The 24,483-nt window shown below is 40.5% G+C and overlaps 1 protein-coding gene across 2 annotated transcripts in view; it reads left to right on the forward strand.

Annotated features, from left to right (window-relative positions):
* ITGA6 (integrin subunit alpha 6) overlaps positions 1–24,483 on the forward strand; it is a 77,536-nt gene that overhangs the window by 33,099 nt on the left and 19,954 nt on the right. For both annotated transcript variants that reach the window (XM_061184926.1, XM_061184934.1), the window contains exons 2-11: positions 4,716–4,840; positions 6,243–6,322; positions 7,726–7,981; positions 9,632–9,763; positions 12,897–13,107; positions 13,823–14,016; positions 14,161–14,249; positions 14,965–15,083; positions 20,182–20,280; positions 20,531–20,592. In XM_061184926.1, coding sequence (XP_061040909.1) covers positions 4,716–4,840; positions 6,243–6,322; positions 7,726–7,981; positions 9,632–9,763; positions 12,897–13,107; positions 13,823–14,016; positions 14,161–14,249; positions 14,965–15,083; positions 20,182–20,280; positions 20,531–20,592 — 1,367 coding nt within the window. The remainder of the gene's footprint in view (positions 1–4,715; positions 4,841–6,242; positions 6,323–7,725; positions 7,982–9,631; positions 9,764–12,896; positions 13,108–13,822; positions 14,017–14,160; positions 14,250–14,964; positions 15,084–20,181; positions 20,281–20,530; positions 20,593–24,483) is intronic.

Consider the following 24,483-nt stretch of genomic DNA (forward strand, 5'->3'; position numbering starts at 1 on the left):
ATCATATCCTCAGTCACTGCCACACTTGTGCAATTTGCCTTTTACATTGTATTTTACTATTTCAAGTTTCATTTCTCATCTTTAAAGATGATGTGGTTTTACACATTTTGAGTTTTGTATTTTAAAGGTAAGTTTCCAATGTGTTGGAATCCCAAGGCAGTTTTTATGTCAGTACAGCTTGAAACAGTGGAGGTGATTGTCCAATGGCCCTGTGGAAAGCAATTTGGGAAGTAATTTTTCCTGTTCCTTTTGGTGTCTAAAACAATCTTAGTTCAAATCCAGATGCTTGCCCTTCCTTGGTTACAGTTTTTCTTTTGACCTGATATGGGAATAGGTTTCTAAGACCCTGTTCTGTTCATTTCCACCACTTCCCTTCAAGAGCCATAACTTCATGTTCCTTGGTCCCTGTCACTCTGAACGTGAGTTGTTACTGTGGTTCTGAACTCCTCCAGTGGTACTGGGCGGGTCAGGAAAAAGCAGCTGCTGCCGCTGCTTCTTAAACGAAAATGAACAGCCTGGCAGCTGCTGCCCGGGCCCTAGGAGTTGCTGTGGGCATCCACCCCTGCAGTGCCCAGAGTGCCTGGTGCTCACACTAAACCCAGCCTCAAAGGGAAAAAAGTGCGATTTGAGCAGAAACTGGATTTTGGTGTGGCCTGAGTCTTCCCCCCAGATGCAGACTGTCCCTCCTAGAGCTGCACTCGCTGTGCTATCCCAGGAGCTGGCTGGGTTCCGAATGGCTTAGGCCAGTGCCCAGGTCCTAAAGGACTTAATGAGGAAGGAGATGGGTTGCACCGGGGATGGTGTCATTGACTGGATACAGCTCTATTTTCAATTCTTTGTCCTTGCCAGACATAGCCTCAGCTAATGGGCTGTGACCTCCTGTGATTAAGGCTGGTTCTAAGCAGAAATCAGAGTTTGCTTATTTCCTGAACAAGAGACGGTGACTTTACCTTGAGGATTAAGACACCTGCCAGTTGTTGACTTTGGTTGGGGGTACCGTGTTCTTCCATCAAGGTGCTTCCTTACCTTTTCTATGACTGATTTTATCTGACTTAGCTCTACCTGCCCTCCCCATCATTGTCTTCCTGTAAGTGTGGTCCCAGGGAACGGGGTGCGGCTAGAGCAGGGGCACCCCCCCACTGATGGGTGTCTGCTCTTCCCCCTCTGGCTGCCTGTGGCCTGAGGCCCCAGAGCACCCTGCCTCCTCCTTCTGAGCTGGGACAGATTCTGAAGCGGGGCTCACTGTGCCAACTGTCCAGGGACCTGGGAGGAAGGATAGTGCTGGGAACACAAGGCAGTGTGACAGCTAACATTATTCTCCAGAGGTACATTTCTCTTATTTTGTCAAGTTCCCTTTTCCTATGAGTTGTCCCCTCCCACCTCCTACCCCCCCCCCCCGCCCAAATCTTCCAGCTGCTTCCATCCTTCTCTGTGGTCAGCTTTCAGATGCAGTAGCCACCACAAAGAATGCGGGGGAACTTCTGCAAGAGCTTGGCATTCGTAGCATCCGGGAAATTTTGTCGCTACAGCCCTATAACTAGCCAGCCAACTGGAGTGAAAGGGCTCCTGCGTGGTAGAGGCCCGCCCTTTGAGGGCCTGGGAAGCAGTGGAATCTGCAGGTACCGAAGAGGGAGAAGCCCTCCCACGCAGCCAGGGGAAAAGGGGCTGGAGGGAGAGGCTTGCTCTGAAGGACTGTCCATGTAAATGGAACAATCTCCGCAGCTTTTTCAACAACAGGAAACCCGGAAGCACCTGTCCCCTGCTGGGGACAAACGGTCGGTGGAAGCCAGGGGCTCTGAGGCGCTGCGCAGGTGCGCAGCTGTGGCCTTTTGCACTGGAACGCGGAGCTCCGCGGACCCCGCTGCCCATCCCCAATCCCGTCTTGTTGCATCGCCCACTCCTACTCCTCCATTACCTCCGGCTCCTTCCCTCTCAGCCTTTGCACATGCTGTGCCCCTCACTAGGCCACCTCCAGCTCCTGTCATCTCTACGTGACACTCGCTCCAGGGCAGGTTTAGCGCCCTCTGGACCGGGCGTAGCACTCTGCCCCGTCCTCCCATTGCTTCTATCTCCCTGTGGTTTAAAGACCAGATTACGGATCTGGCTCCCACAGGGCCAGGGTTTGGCAGGGAGGGGGGCAATTCTTACTCATCCTAGGAGGCTCTTGAATGTTTGTGGAATGAGTAAGTGAACAAATGAGCGAGGACAGTCAACGGGAAATAACAAGCCCAGTACCTGCCTATGGTAGCTTGCCAGGCTCCTTGGGCGGGTATGAGGAGAGGGAAGTGGTCAGAGAAGATACTGTAACAACCTTGGAACTCCTGGCCTGCTCTGCTCTTTATAGCCTTCCCTGTTGGAGTCGTTACCTTTACAGGAAATCTCGAGACCTTCACCCCACCCAGCTGCAGTAATGCTTTGCCTCCGCCTTCCCTCACCCTTTCTGAATTAGTCTTAGTCAGTAAATGGAACAGTTCTTGTTTCAATGTTTCATTTGTGTAGGTTTTGCCCTTTCATTTAAATTATAAACACCTTAACATCCTGGGTTTTATTTTCCTAGGAAGCAATTTAGAGGAATGGAGAAAACATTGCTCCAGAGTAGTTTTTTTTCCTGGCTCCCAACTAGCTGTGAAGTCTTAGGGCCAGGGTACTTACCTCCTCCCCAAAGCCTCTGTTTCCTCATCTGTGAAGTTAGAGGGCTGGATGCATTTTCTGGTGCTTCCAATGCCCACATCCTGTGATTTTGTGCTTCTGACCCCAGCACTTTGCTTATCCCTCGAAGTACCTAGACAGGGTTCCATCTCCACACCTGCTGGATAATTGAGCTTGTTCACTCACAGCATAGGCTAGTTCACTTCTCAGCTCTTTGTCAGAGCTCCTGGGATCAAGAATGACATTAGCGGAACAGGTGTGGGACAGCCGTTGGCCTTGCCTCTGCCCAGAAGTTCCAGGCACCGAGGACCCCACCTTGGTCCTGACGAGTCTGTTGCAGTTCCGTACCTTGGTGTGTGCTATTTCATCCCTTAAATGTTGGACGGATTGGAGGTGGAGGCTGACGGTGCTGCCACCCAAGGGTCTGGGAGGAAGGATGGTGCTAGGTATGCATGTTCCCACACGAGCCAGCCATTGTTCTGTAAGACCCGCCTCACTGGCTCTCCCTGGGCAGAGTCTGGCTCCCGTCTCTGTTTTCTGAGCGCATTTTCCTTCCATTGTACCCACTGCATTGCGTTGGTTTAAAAAAAAAAAAAAAAGTTAAATCCTTTATTGGGATCACAGCAAAGACAAAAGTGGTAAGGACTGTTGTGTGGGGGCGGGTTGTTTATTTGTTTGTTTGTTCTTTTGTTTTTGGCATCTGAGATTTGTGAGTTTCTTGAAGGCCAGGAGTGGCTTTTCTGCTTTGGAAGTTGGTTGTTGGTTCACATTCGTGTTCCCAGCCCTTTTCCCCAACTCCAGCCTGGTTTCTCTTTCAGCTCTGTTTCCTTGTCCAGTCAGGTGTATGTTCTTTCTCTTTGTTCCTTCTCCTCGTTGCCAGTCAGCCAGACCCCAAAGATTGTAAAACTGATGGTGAGTAAAGGGCATTAAGTAAAAGGAACACAGCAGAAAGGTAGTGGGTCTCTAAAGATCCCTCTGGCTGGGAAACAGATTTTAAGGATTGTGGGTTTGGCTTAGGAGCCCCTCTTACTGGAGGTGGGAGGTGGGAGGGGAGAGGGAATATTATGATGCCTAGTACATAAGTGGTATCCCTGACTCCTTGGTGGGGATTAATTGGATGATAAAGGAGGAGCTTGTCGAGATGACCAAATACCGGGAAGTAAGAATTGATGCAGAAAGAGGCTGCAAAAGAGTAATTCAGTCGAGTTGTATCTTGGGCAAAGGTTTGGTTCCAAATCTGTGTTGTTAAAAGGTAAACTGAGGCATATTAAAAACTTGACGAGTTTGAGCAGAAATCAATGCGAACCTGGCAGCGTCAAGCCTTAAGTGGTTAGCAGTGCTCCACCGGCAGGAGCAGGGAAAGACGCAGAGAAAGGAAGGAAGCAAAGCAAGGAAATGATTTGATGGGCTATAGCTTACAGCCCCGGTGGCTGTTTCTGATGGGTTGCCCTTAGGGTTTGGTTTTGTAACCTTGAGGCGTTTACAGGCCGAGATTTTGGTTTGCTTCCGTAGGCTGCCACAGCGTTAGAGCCACCTCAGTCTAATGGCCTCCCGGTTTAATTAATAACAGTATAAAAACTGAAAATCTGGGGGACATTCAAAATTACCTTTGAAAGCCACCCCCAGGAAGGCACAATGTTGGAAATGGACGTATCATCACTTGTTAAGTTTACTGTGACCATTTTTCTTCTCCAGTGTGGGAGTGTTTGTTGTGTCTGGGTTCCTTATAATGTCCTTGGCTTAGGTGTAGGGGGCAAGCTCTGTGCAAAGCGTGGCTTCTAAAACACCAGAATCGTGCTCCGCAGAGAGCTGCTGATACTATGAGAGACGCGCGTATCCTTCACCTTGTTTCAACAACTCTTCTTCTTGTGCTTGACTTGCATCGTTGTGTGTGTGTGTGTGTGTGTGTGTGTCACAGGGCTCTGCTTTTGTTCTCCCTCACCACCTAAACTGGCAGAGAATTAAGGGACTCCTTGATAAAGAATAACCCCGATATCTCCTGGTTCTGACTGAAACGTTAAATGCGTATTCAACTCAAATCTGCATATTCTCTGTTTTGTCAACAGGTTGCTCGTGGGGGCCCCACGGGCAGTGGCCCTTCCAATGCAGAAGGCCAACAGAACAGGAGGCTTGTACAGCTGCGACATCACCTCCCGGGGGCCGTGCCCACGGATTGAATTTGATAACGACGGTGAGTTCTTCTGCACTCGCTCAGGGTTCCCTTGACCAACTTGCCTTGTATCCCACTTGCCCTTTCCAGGCGGAAGGAAAGGGGGGGACAAGCATTTATTCTTGGAGAGAGGGCCTCTCTTAATTGCATCAGCCTCGTCTGTTTCTTGCTTGCCCTGAGAACATGTACGTTTTAAGTCACTGGGCTGCAGCGTAGTTGCTCCCCCCCCACCAACTCTGCTTTCTAAACTGATATGGTGTATCGATGTCGCCACCTAGTGATGTGTTGAGGTTCTACGGGAGAAAAACTGTATTCACAGCCGCGAAGAAAATTGAATGTGTATTTTGTACTCAGCAGCCAAAAGTTCTCATTTGCTGTTAAAATATTTGGGAGAAAGACTGTTTAAACATCAGATCTCTCTAAAATGAAAGCTGGGCAACATGGATAAATTTTGTCCTGCTATCTCAGTTAGAGGCTTGTTTTGCACAGACTCTGTGTGGTAGGCAGAGCAATTAGTGTCCTGAGAAGCTGCAACCAAACCTAGTTTGACATTCTTGGTCTAAGCATATTTGCAGATTCATGTTTATGTTCTTCTCTTGCTTTTTCATCTTTTTAGCAACAGCATTTGTTTTTTGGGTTTTTTTTTTACTGATTAGAAAATAATACATGTTAATTGTGGGAAACTTGTAAATGACTTTGAAATGTAAGGAAAAAACCCAGACCCACTGATAATGTAGGCATAATTGCTCTTTACTTAACATTTTGGCATTTTTTCCTTCTGTCTACCTAAAGTTGGTAGGTTTCAGAGTTTTGTAATGATTCAGGATTGGAAATCATGCCTGCCTTCTCATTGAGGAAGGCAAAAATTTGGATGTAGGGTCAAACAGTAGGCTCAGATTGATACTGAAATGAGAACATGGTGAGATTTGTGGTTTCCCTTTCTCTCTCCTTTTTGGAGGAAGGAGGTAAAAATAAATATATCACTTTCTTTTTCTGCATTGATAGGAAGATATAAAGTGAGTCTGAGGCCTTGTCTTCCCATCTGCAGTAAAGAAAAGTTCATGCTATTATGTAACAAATTTGGGAGTATGTAGAGAAGTAGCCACTTTTTGTTAGTTTGGATGGTAGTTTCTGTACTCGGGACCCTGGTTGTCGGAGAAAGTGAAGGGCTACCAGGTAGAGGTATGTATTTTATATAAAGAATTTTATGAAACATTCATACCAATAATCACTCACCCGTTTTCTTACAATGAGAAGTAATTTTTCTGGATTGAGTAACTAAATTTACTAAGTGGTTAGACTTGGAGTCAAGGCAATTTAGAAGCTGTTTCTTATATTTTTGTTCATTTATTGGTTCATTTCCTGTTGCAATGGCTTTGAAGTCCTAACTGTGTGTGTGTAACCTGTGCTGCTTTCTCCACAGCTGACCCTTCATTGGAAAGCAAGGAAGATCAGTGGATGGGGGTCACCGTCCAGAGCCAAGGTCCAGGGGGCAAAGTTGTGGTAAGTGTAGAGAAGTGTGTCCATTCCACAATGTCTGAGTGCCTGTTGTGTGCCACTGCTGGGCTTACAGTGTTGAACAAAACAGGCAGAGCTTCTGCCTGCATAGAGTGTACATTCTAGAAAACTGACTGCTTTAAAGCAGGAATTGATGTCAAGAAGAAACGAAAGCATTATTTTTCCTGTGATTCCTGATCTACTTTGAAACAGCTCTACAATCTGCTTTTCTTTAGAACTTTCAGATTCAAAGAACTTATGTAAAAACCTTTACCAATGTCCCTAAAACTCTAGGTGGTCTTAAAACAAGAAGCAAAGCAAAACTAGACATGCTTCACTTTGTTATACAGCAGAAACTAACACAACATTGCAAAGCAGTTATACTCCAATAAAGATGTTAAAAACAAACAAACAAAACTAGGCATGCTTTTTGTCTCAGGAACTATGTAGCTATTATAGATTAGTTATTAAAAAAATATGGGAATGATCATGGAAAGTAAGGATCAGATAATTTTAAACTCTTTTATTATATATTCTGAGCTTCTTCAAATAGAAGTGGTAACGAAGAAAAAAGGGTTTGTTAGATGGATTGTGCAAGGTGGCCTTGGAGGTACCAGGCTGGATTATGATGATCTTTCTGTCTCTTTCAAAATCTGGTTGCTGTAACAAATTTATGTAGAATTTTGAGAAAAGTGAGAATTTTACCAAACACTGAATTTTTATATCTAAGGGGATGTATTATGGGAAATTGACTTGGACATTGTGAAGTGTTTTCAGCCTGTTATATGGAGGGTAGCCATGAATACCCTGTAAAATTAGAGATTATTTCATCTCTCCCAGCAGTGTAATTGTCTCTGCCTTTTAAAATAAACTTAATCTCAGAGTTTAGAGGATAAGTTAGTTAGGATTGATTATAAGGCAACAGTATAGGTAAAAGGAAAATGTCTTTGTTTTAGCAGTTTTAGCCCGATCCCTGTGAAAATATGTCCATGATTTGTCTCCTCCGGAATATGAGTACTTATTTTCACAAACATACTGATGTGAAGGTTTATATAGCCACTAAAAACCAATTAAACTGAGAAGATGAAATAAGGTGTTTCCCACCGTTTATGTGACAGGTAAATTTATAAATAAATTTGCCTGTGGATTACAGATTGGCATTCAGTATTTGGATTGGAGCATTATTCTCAGGCTGAGGGCAAGACAGAAGTCCTGTGCTAGATAATGGTCTCCTTCTTGCAACTTTGGGGAGGAAGATTTGCTGGTTTTCAGATCCAATCTCAGGAGGAGGCCACATTTAACATCCCACTTAGAATTAGCCTCTTGATTATTGACAATTTCATCAATTTGTAATGAAAAACGTAAGGTTTGCCGACCTGTATGGGCTACTTTATTCCATCTGTTTGCAGACATGTGCTCATCGATACGAAAAAAGGCAGCATGTTAATACAAAACAGGAATCCCGAGACATTTTTGGAAGGTGTTACGTCCTAAGTCAGAATCTCAGGATTGAAGATGATATGGATGGAGGAGACTGGAGTTTTTGTGATGGCCGATTAAGAGGTCATGAAAAATTTGGTTCTTGCCAGCAAGGTGTAGCAGCTACTTTTACTAAAGACTTTCATTACATTGCGTTTGGAGCCCCAGGCACTTACAACTGGAAAGGTATGACGTGTGTATTTATAGAAATAGAGATTAGAATTATTACATAATTGCTATTATATGCACCATGATTTAGTACATTTTAAATGAAAACAAAATGTGTTATAAGGCACTTTTATGTTGTAGAAGTAGGGTAGGATAGCAAAATATCTAAATTCTGATTTTTAAAAACAAATAATGTTCAAAATGTATGTTTTAAGATTTTTTTCCCTCTCCAGCAGTTTACGTTAATATAAGTAATTAATGTTCTTCTGTAAGAATATAATTAACATTAGTTTTTGCTGTTTTGTATTTGCCTGTTTCATGAAGCTGAAAGTTTTAATTTTAAGGTAGGGATCTGAAAACTGAAAATAATTGAGTGGTGTCACGGACAAATAACATTGTATTAATACAGACATTTTTTCATTATGTATTATCTTAAAAGGCTGTGTTTTGCTAATAAAGCAGTATAGTTAGAAGCGTAGATGTCAAATTAGGGAATTTTGAGATGATTTTGGATAACTGCTGGAAAGATTGTTTAATGGTATTGTTTAAATAATTTCGTGATATAGGTAAAAGGAGACACCGGGAGGGAGGGAGAAGAATGGCTTGTATTTTTTGCCTAGATGAACATGGTCAGTGCTCCTGTAGTAAAAGTTCAACTTCTCTGAAGAAATTAAGCAGGTGTAGAAAAACCACTGTGTTATAAAGGACAATTAACCTGACTGTAATCCGTAGTGAAGAGAAATGCATCTGATTTGGAAATAAGACTTTTTTTTGAGAAATTTATTAAAACAAATCCTGTGCTATAACATTTTCACTAGTCAGGAAAAACTTAGGAAAATTTTCCCTTATTCCATTCAGAAATTTCCAAGTTTTCATTCCTATTAGAAATGATCCTTGAGAACACCTTGCTTGATAGCAACCTTTGGGAGTAATTTCCTTTGGCCTCCCCGGCCCCAACCAAATCTTCCACATAACAGCATTTGTCAGGTTATCTTGACCTAATTGAAATAACACATGAATTTAGAAATTGTTTTAGCAAGAAGAGAGGCCATACATAGTAAAACAAAACAATAAAAACACCCATCAATTATGTATGGTTTAATTTATGGGAAACATGTTTTATCTGCTTTATAAATTCTGACTTAAAATGTTACTGTTTTTAAAAAAATCATATAGTGGGCTATGTGAGATCTTCTCTTTTCAATTATTAGCTGTGAAAAATTTTTAAAGCTTTTAAATCTTTGGTTAAAGTGATTGGAAGAAAAGATCAAAATACTAATCTTACTTTCACAGTATAGTAAAAAGATAAATTGATTTAGGATTATAGAAAATGTAAAATATATCAGGTTCATATAATTTAAAAGTTTTCTGTAGGTTTAGTTAACTAAGTAAACATTCCATTTTCCATCTAGTTTCATGGCATTATAAAGATAATTCATGAAAATGCATGGACATTTTTTTTTTATTACTAGAACAAATTTGTTTGATGTAAAAATCTACACGAACATGATTTTTTGACTTTAATAACCTCAAAAGTCATCTTTCTTCTCATTTTCTTCCTCCAAACTTTTCTTTCTGTGCTTAATGATAACACGAGGAATGTTTATTAGGAACCATCTATTTTATTTTGTTTCATCTTCATTTTTTTTAACCATTTCATTCTTTTAGGGATTGTTCGCGTAGAGCAAAAGAATAACACTTTTTTTGACATGAACATCTTTGAAGATGGGCCTTATGAAGTTGGTGGAGAGACTGACCATGATGAAAGTCTAGTTCCTGTTCCTGCTAACAGTTATTTAGGTAGGAACGAGAGTAGACAGCATGCCTGCCTCTTCAGATGCCTCTGTGTGACACCGCTGTCACAGGACCCTGGACTGCTAGGCTGAGAAGAGGCCAGGTTGGAGCCAGGGGACTGTGGCTGCATTTACTGGAATTTAAGCCTTGGTGATCCCAAGGTAACCTGACTGATGCTTGGGATCCTTCCCGTCTGACTTTGAGCTTGCTCAAAGCAGGAGGAAACCTACTACTATCTCCTAAAATCTTCTGTCCTCCCGTGTGGAGGTCTGTTTCCTGAGCTAGTGTCGGCCTCTGTAACCTGAGGCAGGCTGTTCATGCATGGATGTTAGCAGGAGGCTGAGCTGCCTTCCCTCTCCCTTCAGTGCCTCCTTTTGGAGAGAGACTCTTTAAGAGCTGCATTTATGAAGTTACTCTTAAGTGGCAGGTCAAGACCTCCAGGTCCGTCCTCTGTGATTGCTGTTCTCCACGGGTTGGCCTTGCTCCTGGATTGGGGCCCTCTTGTCACAAAGCCCCTGGCGGGTGGCACGGGGGCTTTACAGCTGAGCCTAAGCAGGACTGCTAAGGCAGCTCTTGAGGACACCCGGATTGTGTCTAAGTGCCAATTCCTTAACTCCTAAGGCTTGTTTGCATTACTAATGGGTGTCCTAAATTATTCATGTGCATTATGGTAATTACACAAAGGCTTTTAAAAGCTTTAATTCTTGGTATGAGTTGACATAAAGAATAATTACTGTGCAATTCTTGGAAAAAATGTAAAAAAATCTCCTAAACCTAAACAGTAACCTATTCTTTTTAAAAAATAGAGACGTACCCATATGCTAGAGATATTACTAGAACAATGGAAGGTTAAAAAAAGAGAAAAAATAGGTGTAGATCTAAAAATAATTCTAAACAAGGTATTAGTAAATGTATTCTTCAAAAATTGTTGTAATTATTTAGATATGTATGAACAATACTGTTAATTAAAAAAAAAAAAAAACTCTTCAGAAACTTCCCCACCCCCAAATTAAAAACTTGGTGTGAAGGCATAGAAGGGGGAAAAGTTATACTTATCACTTGTTAAGCACCTACCATGTGCTATAAATCACACACTATACTTACTACTTTATAAGTCTTATTTGATCTTCCCAACAATATAAAATAAGTATTATTGTCCCTCTGTTGCTGATGGGCAAAAAAAAAACTTGTGCCTTAGGGACATTAATTTCCTAGTCCAGGGTCACACAATTAATAATCCCCTAGCCAAGGGAAGAAATTCTTATGAAAATGACTGGGGCAGGGTGGGAAGCAGCTGGGTGTGTGAATGTTGTTAGTGGCTTTGCAGGACAGGAAGGGAACACAAGGCCTAGTGGTTTGCAGTCTCAATTATTAAACAGGCTTTTTCAGGGTAAAATCCTTTCCAAGGTAAATATTATCAACAAACCAATATTTTATTTGAATAAATTTTAACAGACAACCTCTCTTCAAATGGGTTATTTAGGAATTAGTTTATGGTATTTCAATTTAATGGCTCTGGTCAAGAAACCAACACTTTGGTCTGTAAGATAGATGCCCATGAATTTTATAAACTTAGTTTCTATTGGAACATTTGAAAATATTAAACATTCTTTATTGAACGCATTTGCCACTTTTGGAATGGATTTCCTCAAAATCGGTTGCCTGGGGGGAAAAAGTGTCAAGTTTGTACTGTTACATTTTGGTTGTCCATGCTGTCTGTGCATCTGTCATTTCAAAAAAATCAGTAGGTTTTAGGAATAAAATGATCTGCATGAGGTTTGGAAGCTGGCAGAGAGGGTGGCTTGCCAGATGCAGTGGTGGCCTCATCATCCAGCGAGCACGGCAGTAGCTGGCATGCCTCTTACCGAGCATAATTGCTTTTTCTTCAATCTCTTCTGTCCCATGCATGTGTACAGGCCTGCTGTTTTTGACCAGCATTTCCTATACAGATCCCGATCAGTTTGTTTATAAAACACAGCCTCCCAGGGAGCAGCCCGACACATCCCCTGATGTGATGATGAATAGCTACCTAGGTTTGTGACCTCTGAGATGACAAATAAATTGTCTTGGTCGTGGTCATTTAAGAATTTTTTTTTATCCATACAGAGCATAAATCTTTTTATTTTCTATGTCATTTCAAGTGAAACACACATAAAAAGCATGCCGTGGTTGAGGCGCTGCAGACAGATGGCTTCCAGAGCTGGATTCAATTGTATCGCCCTCTTCTAAACTTGTAGCTCATCCTATTTTTTGACTCACTTCACAATTTGAGAACTGCAACAGTAGTGGTGAAGCTTTTTGTAAATAAAACCCAATAAAAAGGGTGAGCTTATAGTATTCTGCATCTGCCTCGCCTTTACATAGGAAGATTGGCTTAATTTGAATGATTTTCGTATGGGCGTTTGTGTTTGCTTGCTATTTAACCTCAATATTGGTAATCTGACATCCTACCTGATGCTTTATGGTGAGGTAGGTGTTCTACCGTTTTTCTGCCCTCTGAACAAGTATGTAATTGATACAGATGACAACTTGCTCACCTCTATTGTTTACACCAGGTTCTCAAACACTCTAGCTCATCAGTCATGGTTTTGTTTGCATGTTTGTGTCTGAGAACTGAGTTGACCCCAAATAGTGAAACGCTGTCTGTGGTATATTAATGTTGCTAGCATTCTTATTCTTGCCTGACAACCAAGGAGATTGAATACAGAAGTTACTAACTACTACATTATAGCAAAACCCTATAACATGCACTCAATTACAGTATGTCAGGTTGTATCTCAGTATATAGTATGTAACTTTCCCATGATAATTTAGTATCTAGCTTGATCTCCTTTTACAGCAGTTTCAGTATTAAAATGGGGTTCGAACTGATTCTTAAGATGCATGAATGCTTCATGATTCAAGTTACACAGATGCCAAATAGCATAGGTGCTTTACTTTAAAAGTCTTAATACATTCCCATAGAAAGCAGTGCAGTAGCCTACTACTTTGTACTTGTGTCCAATCTCTTGGCTCTGTAACTCTTTCTTATCGTAGATGTGATAGCTGGTGGGGAGGGTCAGAAGGAGAGTGGTGGGAGTAACCAGTGTTATATACCTCCTGAAAAACAGAGTTGATATGTACTGTTTTGTTTTTCTAGGGTTTTCTTTGGACTCAGGGAAGGGTATTGTTTCCAAAGATGAGATCACTTTTGTATCTGGTGCTCCTAGAGCCAATCACAGTGGAGCTGTGGTTTTGCTTAAAAGAGACGTGAAGTCTGCGCACCTTCTCCCGGAGCACATATTTGATGGGGAAGGGCTGGCTTCTTCATTTGGCTATGACGTGGCAGTGGTGGACCTTAACAAAGATGGGTAAGAGCCTCTTAGGTTATTTTATATTTGCAAAGAATTCATTGCTGCTCTGGCTTCTGTAGGTCTTGAGAAGAAATATCCTTTCAGGTTAGTTGATGGAAAAAATACTTCTGCTGCCAGATTTTTACCATTCCATCACTCTTCCTCACTTATATTTTGGCAGTAGACATCCATTACCCTCCCCAGCGAGTAGGATTACATTTTCAGTTTTCAGTTTTACTATGTCCTGGGATCATGGGTCCGTGAGAATTAAACTTTAACTAAAAAAAAAAAAAAAAAAAAAAAAAAGTGACACCTACGAGGTTCTGTTCTGTGGTTTCTTAAGGGGCTGTTGGAGCATCCAGAATGTCCTGTTGAAAGTAGGGATTGGTGACAAAGTCAATACAAAGGTCTCTATGGCTGGTGGTGCCAGTTTGGGTCTCGTAGAGAGTTGAAGGTGGAGGGGAGTGGAATCTTTACTGGGAGTCTCTCCGCACTATAGATGTAACTTGGGAACTGGCTTCAAGTTCTTACCCTTGATGTTTTTCTTTGGGTGTTTATTAGAGGCTACCTTGGTTTTTAAAAAATACTTTAATTGATTATCTGTAAATTCCAGATTTGAGGTCCTTTTATCATATCTCTTTGTGTCCTTAATACCTGGGCATGTGGGATTCTCCCTAAGCTCGCTGGTATTTTAGCCGATGGTTCACAGTTCTTCCCCTCATTATGTTTTCAGGTGGCAAGATATAGTTATTGGAGCCCCACAGTATTTTGATAGAAGTGGAGAAGTTGGAGGTGCAGCGTATGTCTACATTAACCAGCAAGGCAGATGGAATAATGTCAAGCCAATTCGTCTTAATGGAACCAAAGATTCTATGTTTGGCATTGCGGTCAAAAATATTGGCGATATTAATCAAGATGGCTACCCAGGTAGACAATAGATTGTGAATTGGTCATGATTTATAGATTATTTGATTGTCTAAAATAGTGAGTGCTCATGGCATCTTATTTTAAAACACTGTATTGGAATGCTTTTAAAATTTAGTGTTTGTTAAAATGTGGTGTTGTCAACAGATATTGCAGTTGGAGCACCTTACGATGGTATGGGGAAGGTTTTTATCTATCACGGATCTGCAAACGGAATTAATACCAAACCAACACAGGTAACCAGATAACCTGGATTTCTACAATAAAGGTCTCAACAGTTTGCTTTCTAATGGAATGTTTAGGTTTATGTGAATTTTCACACTAATCATGTTTTATTTACAAGTCTACAATAGTATGAATTTTGTTTTTATAAAAAATGTATTATTAGAAGATAGCTTGTAAATAGATATAAATGCAATGACCTGGTTGTTTTAAATTGTAAAATTTCTTTGGTGAATTAGGAATCAAAGTAAGCCAAAGGAAAAGACTATTCTACCCTGACAGCATAAATAGATGGAAATGTGATATATTCCTTTTAGTAGCATACTAAATAGAGATGAAACTGGACGAACATTAGAGATGATTGTAATTGCATAGAATTCAGATACCAAAAACTAAAAATTGCTTTCGAGAAAAACAAGACATTTGGAGGGCAGGTAGAGAGGTTTGGTTTGAAATACACTGATCGACTTAATATAGTACACAAGCTCATCAAAAATTGTCTCTTTTGTCTTTTGAGGTACAACATAAATCAGATAACTTTTATGAAATAAAATGTATGAAGTGTTAGATCATATGTGTGCTTATTTATGATTTAGTTTTGATTTAATGTAATTTATAAGTAACCTCTTAATCTTCAGTTCAAAAGAGACTTATGTGCCTTTTTCAAAGCATGGATAAGAGGCTCATTTTGGTGGCCCAGTGTCCATTCTGATGCCCTGTTCCTTTCAGATTCTCGAGGGTAAATCACCTTTTTTTGGATATTCAATTGCCGGAAACATGGACCTTGATAGAAATTCCTACCCCGATGTTGCTGTTGGTTCCCTCTCAGATTCAGTAACTATTTTCAGGTGTGTAATCTCTGACCTAAAGCATGTTTGGTAATCCGCTTACACTAGAATTTTTTTACCTTTTGAATTGAAATTTGTAACGACTATACTTCAAAGGCAAAGGCTTGTATGAATTGTTAATATTCTTTTTCTCTTCAGAGTAGTGTAATGATGTAATAAAAACCTATTTTGTAAAGTCTTGCTGTAATTTTGAACTAGTTTTTATAAAAAGGTCAGAATTGGTGGAAAATTTTTACTTTTGAATATATTTCAAAAACCTTTATTTTCATAAAAACTGAAACAGAAAATTTGACAGTATAAAGAATATAAAGAAGGAAATAAATGTCCTATATTTCACCATCCATTATGAAACTCCAAAATTTTGGTTTATATCCTTCTAGTTTTTAATTTTCTGTGAATATACACATATGTTTAACAAAATTGAGATCATAATGTACATATTGTTTTGTAACCTGCTTTTGTTGGTTTGTAACGTATAGTGGCCTTTTTCCATGAGTGAGTTTATAATGCATAGTGGGCTATCTCCCTGTCATTGAGTACTTTTCTGAAATGAAGTTAATGGTTGTCTGAGATATCCCATGGCCGGATCATAGTTTACTGCCATACTGTCATTGGACATTTATGTTGCTTTCCAGGTTTGGTTGTTTGCTTCTATTATGATGCACAAAGCTGTGGTAAACATCCTTAATTTTCTTTGTGTCCTGGATTATTTCCTTATGATAAATTCCTAAAAGTGAGTTGCTAAGTTGAAGGGCCATGTGTGTTTTAGGACTTGTGATTCAGGTTCACCAAAATGACCTCCAGAAAGGCTGCAACAGTGTGCCCATCAGCTGTGTCTGAGTCCCCTTATCCCAGCAATTCCATCACTGCTGGAAATCACCAGGAAAAATTGTTAAAAAAATTTTTTTTATTATTTAAAAAGTAGCACATTCTTTAAAAAAAAAAAAAAGGTTAATACAGAATTGCAGTTAAGTGCAAGTTCCCCAATATTCTCTTCTTCCACGAAACAGCTTTTAATAGTTTTGAGTCTCTCTCCAGTTCTAGGGTATCATCAAAAGCCCATACTATAACTGCTGTTCTCTATTCTGGTTTTTAAAAATTAATCTCTTCAGTTATCTCTCCTTGTTAATGCAGATACATAAATCTTACTCTTTCTAACAACTTAATATTATTCCATAATACGCATTTAATGAATCCTCAGTTGATGGAATTTTTAGACAGTCTTTGACTTTTAGCTATTATAAACAGTATGCTATAAAGTATATTGTATGTATCTCTGTGTAATGGATTTTTTTAAAGAAAAAGTCCTAGAAATAGAATTGCTGGGATAAAGGTTAGCACATTTTTGTATTAATACATATACCCACAGAAAAGTTGTAGCAATTTATGCTCACGATAACAACCTACTAGAGGGCCCATTTTCTCACACCCTTACCAACATTGAACAGGATGAATCTATTTAATTTTTGCCAATGTGATATGTGATCTCATCTTTTGATTGAATTTGCATTTCTTTGCTCATTGGTGAGAGTGAACCATTTGGGTTCGTTTTTTTAAACTATTTGGCTTTATAGTCATTTTTATCTAAAGAATCTCTTTAAAGAAATGGGCAGTGATGTACAATGAAACCCTAAAAGAAAAAAATCTGTGCCATATGTACACTTGGTGCCATCATTGCCCTTTGTTCTTCCAGAAGGGTGCCAAGTGTAGATGTGGCCTCTATGTCTAAATAGAATCCTAAGCAAGACCGCTGGGGATAAGAAAACAACACCAGGACACTTCTGAAGAGAATACTATTTAAAAAAACTAGAATATACTGTACATTTATATAATGTAGTATAGAATACTATAGAAAAATAGTTTTCTAGTTAAATGGCAAGATCTATGAAAGCCATTTTATATGAAAACTAAGAACCACAAGAGACGTTACAGATGGCAAAAGTAGGAGATGTGAAAATAAGTGGAGAAAAATTTATCTGGGATATTAGGCCAAAGGAAGAAGTAAAAAAAAAAAAAATTAGTTAACTGAATGAATGTGTGTTACTACCTTTATATGCCTGTTTCTCTCTGTACATATAAGTGTTAGGTATTAACCTTAAAATAGTCAACATTTTTAAAAGGTGGAAGAGTATAGCATAACATTCAAGTATTTTAGCAAGTTTCCATCAAAAAGCAATTTGAACTTTTAGTTCTAGTTTAAGGTATAGACCTCAGGTGTCAAGAAGACTTGAATTCCTGTAACAAAATTTGGTTACGATGTCTTTCCCAGCAGATAACCTGACTTTAGCCAATTAAATATTTGCCTCTGTATGTAATTGATATTTTAATATCCGTACTTTCCTGTCCTCATAGGTTGACTATGAACCCTGTAAATGTGTTCCTTCATTCCTCATAGATAGTATGAAAGTAAATTTCAAAAGCCTTTGATAATAAGATAATAAGAAAATAAGATAACTCCCTTATTTTACAAACAAGGAAAATGGAGGCCCAGGACTTGCTTGAGCTTTTAAGGCTGGATCCTGTGAGAACAGGGTGTGGTACCTAAATCTTCCCAACTTCTGTCCCTGGGCATTTCTCCCCACTAAATTATACTAGTACTTCAGGGTACTTAATAAATAAATGCTAATTAAACATGAGACAGCTGAGCTATAAGATTTGCTTTATGTGTTAAGACATTTTTTATGATTCATATATAATGTGCACTCAAAATTGTGTGTGTATGTTGTGTGTTTAAAAAGAGAAATAAAAATAGGATTTGGGCAGAAGTGTGTGTTAAAATATTTCCTTTTGAAATTTATGCCACACTAAAGCCTTAATACTATTATATGTAAAACACTCTAGCATCTGTAGCAACTGGTTTTAAAATATTTGTGAATTTTTGCCTTTTAAATATGCTCTCAAAACTTTAAGAACATATCTACAGGCGTACTTCGTTTTATCGTACTTTGCTTTATTGCGCTTCACAGATGCTGTGTTCTTGTTTGTTTTTTTTTTAACAAATTGAAGGTTTGTGGTGAGGTGCCATTTTTCTAATATCATTTGTTCACTTCATGTCTCTGTGTCACATTTTGGTAATTCTTGGAACATTTTAAACTTTTTCATTATTATTATTATTATTTTCATTATGGTTGATCTTTGATATTATTGCTACGACTTCCTGAAGACCCAGATGCTGGTTAGCATTTTTTTTTTTAGCAATAAAGTTTTTTGGGTTTTTTTTTCTCTTTTTCTTTCTTTTTCTACACACCCTTGTGTCGAGGGGTGACTTTCAATAGATTGCAGCGAGGGAGCTGCTCTGCTAATAAAGTATTTTTTAATTAAGGCATGTACATTGTTTTTTTAAGACATCATGCCATTGCAACTTAATAGACTACAGTATAGTGTAAACATAACTTTTATATGCACTTGGAAACCAAAAAATTCAAGTGACTCCTTTATTGCAATCCTTGCTTTGTTGCCATGGTCTGGAACCAAACCTGTAGTATCTCCGAAGTATGCTTGTAGTTAGGATCTTAGAAATTAGTAGCTGTCTAAATGTAAAATAATAATAGAAAGGTAAACAGTTAAGATAAAGGGAAATGAAGAAACAAAATGTAGGCAGCATTTGCCCTTTAATTGGCTCCTGGCTTCCCCAGGAGGGTACTCAAAACCTCTGTGGCCTACTGATAGATGGATTCCAGAAGTTCAAAGTAGCTGTTTGGAATTTGGATTCATTTTCTTGTCGAAACACTATTCTCCAGAATGGCTGGGTTGACCACAAACCCACTAAAGTCAGGGTGACTGAATCCCTGTGGTAGTGGAACCATAGAACCTGCTCTGAGTCCGTGCTGGAGGGCGACAGAGCAGAGAGGTGCGCTGTCTCCCCAGCCACCATACACTTGTACTTCCCTGCCTCTGGGGCAGGGGTTAAGCCATAGGCCCTTGGTGACCCCTTGGCTGTGGGAAGTAGGGAAGAACATGTAAGGGAGAAAGATGATGTTTTTACATGGTGAGAAGGGCTAAAGTTGTGGGACTCAGCTTCTTGTGTGCTTGTGAGGTTGGGTTAGGCAGAGCAGAGAGGGGAAAGGATAAAGGATTCAAGGTTTTGCTTATAGAGATATTGTGCGGGTAGAAAAGTTATAGTCAGTACTGGCAGCAGCTGGACAGAGGCTTAAGGCTGGGGGTGGGAGATTCCGAGGGAGGATAGGAAAGGCAGATGTTTGTAAGATGGGGACCCGTAAATTCAGGATTCGCCTGGATTGCTAAGATTCACATGTGTGTAGAAATCCTGGCAGTGAGCACCCCAGGTGTTAGGTGTATGTTGGTGTAATCTTTTTTTGGCAAGATTACTCAGAATTAAAAATGCATGTGTTCTTTGACTCAGAAATTCTGCCTGGGAGTTTATCCTATGGATAAATAGATGTATGTATTTAGGACGCATACATGTGCATGGATGTATATGCAAGGATGCTTGTCAGAGCAGAAAGCCTAAAAAAAATGATCAATGTCTACTGATTAAGGGCTGGTTAAATAAATGATGTTATGTTGACACATGCAACACCACCAGCTGTGAAAAACAACTAGGTTTGTGTGTATAGATATGAGAAGACCTCTGAAATATTAGTGAACGAGAAAAAGTAACATGCAGAGCGATAAGCATGAAAAGCTCCCACTTAAAAAATAGATGCATATTATTATATTTAATTTTAGATAATATTTTTAACTGAAACAGACTGATATGTCTGGAAGGACATGCAAGTCTCCTTAGGGGTTTAGGTGGGGACGAGACATATTTGCCTGAAAACTCTGGAACTTTTACATGTTGCCCATATTATTCTTTCAGTTTGAAAAACTCTAATATTAAAATCATTAAAACAATCTATAATTTTAAATAAGTCATATTTAAACATTTTTATAAATACCGTGTAAACAGGTTTTAAATTATCTCTGTTAACAGTTGTTTTCTTTAGCAGTGTGGGAGCAGAAATCACATTGGGGAACATTTTTTTTCCTGTGTTTTTTAAGATGCCACATCTGAGGATGCCTATCTAGTACGTGAGTTCATCTTACCTCCAAGTAGCAAAAGGCTGAGCTTGTTTTTTCCCTCCTTTGTCTTCAGATCCCGGCCTGTGATTAATATTCAGCAAACCATCACAGTTACACCTAACAGAATTGATCTCCATCAGAAAATGCCCTGCGGGGCGCCTAGCGGGATATGGTGAGCGTTTGCGCTGTGTCCACTCTTCCCCCAGTGTCACGTCTCTGCTTGGTGATGGCCCTGCTGCCCTGAGGAGCCACAGGGAAGATTTAAGAGAAATGGGCAAAGGGAAGAGGAATCTGTCAAGTGAATATATAACATTTTACTCATCAGTCGTCACTGGGGGGATTTCAGGGTTGGGGAACGTGTTGGGATTTTTTTCTAGGGCAATAATGCATTTCTTAAGAAATATGTGTTTGATTTTATACAGCCTGAAGGTTAAGGCCTGTTTTGAATATACTGCCAAACCCACTGGTTACAATCCTTCAATAAGTAAGTACCTGGTACTTTTAAAATTATATCTTTTCTGTCTGCCAGGTTGAAAGTTGCATAAATAATAGAAGAATAAAACTGTAATGGCCAGAAGGGGCCCATAAATTCTGGTTTAAAGAACTAAGTCTATCTGTTGTCTCCTCTTTAATCAGGAGGGTGAAGCACAAGGGGAAAACTGCATTTGGTCCCCATTTGAAGTTTCCAGAGCAGATGGTGTAGGACAGAATGAATGCCTTGGAAAAGTACTCATTTGCTTCCACTACCGTTTCCTCCGTTTCTGTCTTTGAAAAGCAGTGTGGAAAATTGGTTTTGTGCCTGTGAGGTGGCGGGTGGTAGCTGTAGAAGAGTGACCGCAGGAGCCCGCGTCCTGCTCTAATAATTGCCTGTTTATAGTCTCTTTGCTGCCCGGTCCCCTCCCAGAGGCCTCCGCGGCCCAGAACACCCAAGCTGTGTCCCCGAGGGTGGGCCCTGGGGGGACCTGAAGGGTGGCCTTGAGAACTCAGAGACTTGGGCTCTGCTCCTTGTTCCAACACCGACGCTGACTGACCCTTCAACACAGAGCAAGTCCCTTAACGTGTGAGTTTTTCTTTTCCTATCAGTTAAAAAAAATGCTTCTGATAGGAATTACTACATAGGATTGTGGTGGAGAGCAAATGAGATCAGGTGGGGAAAGCAGGTTGTCATTTATAAGGTCTAGTCCGCTTCCTTTCTTTATAACCCGAATAGGAGTTTTGCCACAAAGTTTGACAAATTTTTAACGATACTCTCACGGTAGTGATGATCACCAAGGCCTTGTCTGGTATGTTTTAGTAGCAGCTGTACCTCTTCAGGAGTAAGCCAGAGTGAAGTTGGGGGCCTAGGAATTTAGAGAAGATCTTTTCCCCAAAGAGGAAGTACAGAGTGAGGGTTATTTCCTTCCTGGGTCGGCCGTGGTCCCAGCAGCTTGGTATCCTAGTGCAGCAATGCCCCCAAGAGAAGCTTTCTGGAAGGGCAGGGTAGTCTATTCTCATGGCTTTCAGTTTTTACTCCACCTTGAGATGGAGTGAGTTCTCTCAGGGTTTGTCCGTGTTATCTAAAGTATTACTTTCTTTTCTTTATTAAAAAATGTCCCTTTATAACACCCCAGAATTTGACAACTAAGTCTGCCTTCACCCAATCCATGCTGTCATAGGCCCACTTGGCCTTCATCCTACCAGATTTTAAACTGTCCTCAGGTGGTTTCTTCATCTCCTTGACCTTTTTAGGCCCCTTCTTCTGGGCCACCTCCTGCTGTATGGTCTCCCCACAGGATCCGTGGACCTTGCATGTAGTGTGCACAGGATGCGTGTATTAGGACTTTCTACACCAGAGGAGCTGTGGCCTTTCACTTTACTTTTGATGTAGCCGGTATTTTATTGAGTACAGAAAATAGTTTGTTGTGTGGCTTTCAGTGACGACATATTTTATGATTTCTCACAATCTGTCATCCTCTCAGTGTAGTTTGTGTTGTTTTTACCCAAATACAGTGCCTTACACTTGCCGGCTTGGGTGACGGGCCTTTTACCATTGTGTTTGGAAGTAGCCTAGAGAGACCAGGAGAAACAGTGATTCTTTCACTGGGCAAGGAGAGGAAACGGAGACACATTTTTATTCTATTGGTCATGTTCTCAAACCACTCTGTTTGCCTATAGATGTGAAATCTCACCAGAACACTCCTTGTCTTCCCCCAGATCAATCATTTATACAAAATAAATTACAAACTTTCTTCTAGCTTTAGTGCTGCACTTGATGCCATGTAAATTAATTTTATATAACTACTCCATTAACCAAGTGTTTATGGATGGCCTACTATAGATAGAACTTTTTTTTCTGAAGACATTGAGAGAAAACCTGTTTTCATTGCCTTTGCTTGCACGGTATTGGGAAATTCTGAATCAAATAAAGCAGAACTTGCACAAAGCTGCGGAAGTTAATACATCTAAAATCTGTGTTCCCAGTGTCAGAGAGTGTGAGCTTATTGTCTGACTAGGCTGTTTTAACTCAGCAGTCCTCAGATGTGGTGTTCCATACGTACAGATATTTATAATTGAGCCTTAATGACTATTCTACTTGGCTTGCCCCTCAAAAGGTCAGCAAAGGTGGCCGGCAAGGATTTTAAGATGATGTGAACTGTCTGGAGGGTCAGAAAAGGTTAGAGTGGGTTTGGTAGATAAACGGTTTTAATGCACCCACACCCTCCCCTGCTTTTGCTGTGAGGGGCACTCAGCATGTGAGCCTTCGTCTGGTTCATTGTGAAGTTAGCAGGTCACTGATAAATGGATGATGTCAAGGTTCACAGAGGGCCTAAAATGGAGGCACATTCCATTTGGCAGCCGTGACATTTAAGAATTCTTTAGATGGACACAGAAATTACTATTGAAACTGTCATTTCTAAATTTTGGCCTTCCATATTGGAACAGCTATTGTTTCAGCATAAGGGTAACGTCACATTGTGTGTGCGCAAATGTGCATTGGGTGTATGTTGGCGTGTATGCTTCTGTTCGTCTGTTCTACCAGTTATATTTATGTCAGGTGTTGTGCTGTTGCCGGGGAGTACAGTGGTGAACCGACCGAGGAGGTCCCTGGCACGGCTTTGCCTGGGAAGATGGTCAGGCTCACAGCTCAGCAGGCTAAGTGTGGTTATGAGAGGAATACGGTTGGACCCCCAGGAGGGGCGAGGAGAGGTTTCCGAGAGGAAGTGATGTCCACGCTGAGATCTGAAGGAGGAGTAGGGTTAGTCAGCCAGTGACGGGGAGTCAAAAAGTAGGGGGTGGTCCAGCCGGCAGAAGGGGAGAGTGACTTGTGCAGAGGCCTAGGGGAAGTGGGAACCTGCATGTCTAAGAGGCTTTGTAAGGCAGTCGTCTTTTGTGTTTGTGACAGAGACTTTAGGAGTTGCCTCCATCCCTCACTGTAGGACCCTGGGCCAGCCACCTAGCTCTGTGGGCCTCCAGTTCTTCATCTGTAAGAAGAGGGAATTAAAATAGATGCTCTTAAAAAGGTCTCTCCCAAACTCTAATGTGAATATTAGAACATGGGTTATTCATTTTCTGTATTTTCTGGAGCAGATTTTTTTCCTTGAGGCTACCTGCTCTGGCCCTGTACATACTGGTTCACTTCCTCTTCTGATGGTTAGTGAGTGATTAATAAATGTAAGTCATTTAAGTATTGGCCCATAATAAAGAAACATAGTTAGAGTTAGCAGTTACATATAGCGAACTGGCAAAGAATGCATTCTGAAGTCAAGAAATGAGATTTTGATCATCCAAATCCTAGCTCGTCTCCAAGCTCTGTTAGTGTAGGTAATCACAAGCAGGATGTGCCTTCTGGGGCTTTGGAAGTGGAAACTTTGGTTGTCGGAGTTTTATTAGCTGACAAACGGGCCCTCTAGCCCCTGAAAGGAAGTATATTTTACCTTTTAATTCTTTTTCTTTTTTAAGTGAAAAGTCTCATCGTATTGTCAAAAGACAGCTCCATCTCTAATATATATATTGTTTCTCTTTTAGACGACTATCCTGTATCAAAGCTTCTTAAACTTTAATGAGTATAAGAACCACCTGATGATCTTGTTAAAATGCAGATTCGGGTTAAGTAGGTCTGGCTGGGGCCCAAGGTTCTGCATTCCTGATACAACTCAGGAGAAGCCCCTGCTGCTGCTGCTGATCTAGAGAACTTTTTTGAATTTAAGCATCGGACTGTTGAAGGGGGAGTTAGTTTAGGCGCTTAGGGAGTGTTGGCTGCCGTCCTGTTGTCTGAGGTACTCTGAGTTCTAGAAACACAGTCAGAAACTGATTCTTAGATGCTGCTCTGAGGTTTTGACTTATTCTCGAGCTCCCCCAGGTGGCCCAATGGAAATGTAGCTTTAAAACATTGTTC

The sequence above is a fragment of the Eubalaena glacialis genome, chromosome 1, assembly GCF_028564815.1.
Source record: "Eubalaena glacialis isolate mEubGla1 chromosome 1, mEubGla1.1.hap2.+ XY, whole genome shotgun sequence".
In the NCBI taxonomy this organism is placed as follows: domain Eukaryota; kingdom Metazoa; phylum Chordata; class Mammalia; order Artiodactyla; family Balaenidae; genus Eubalaena; species Eubalaena glacialis.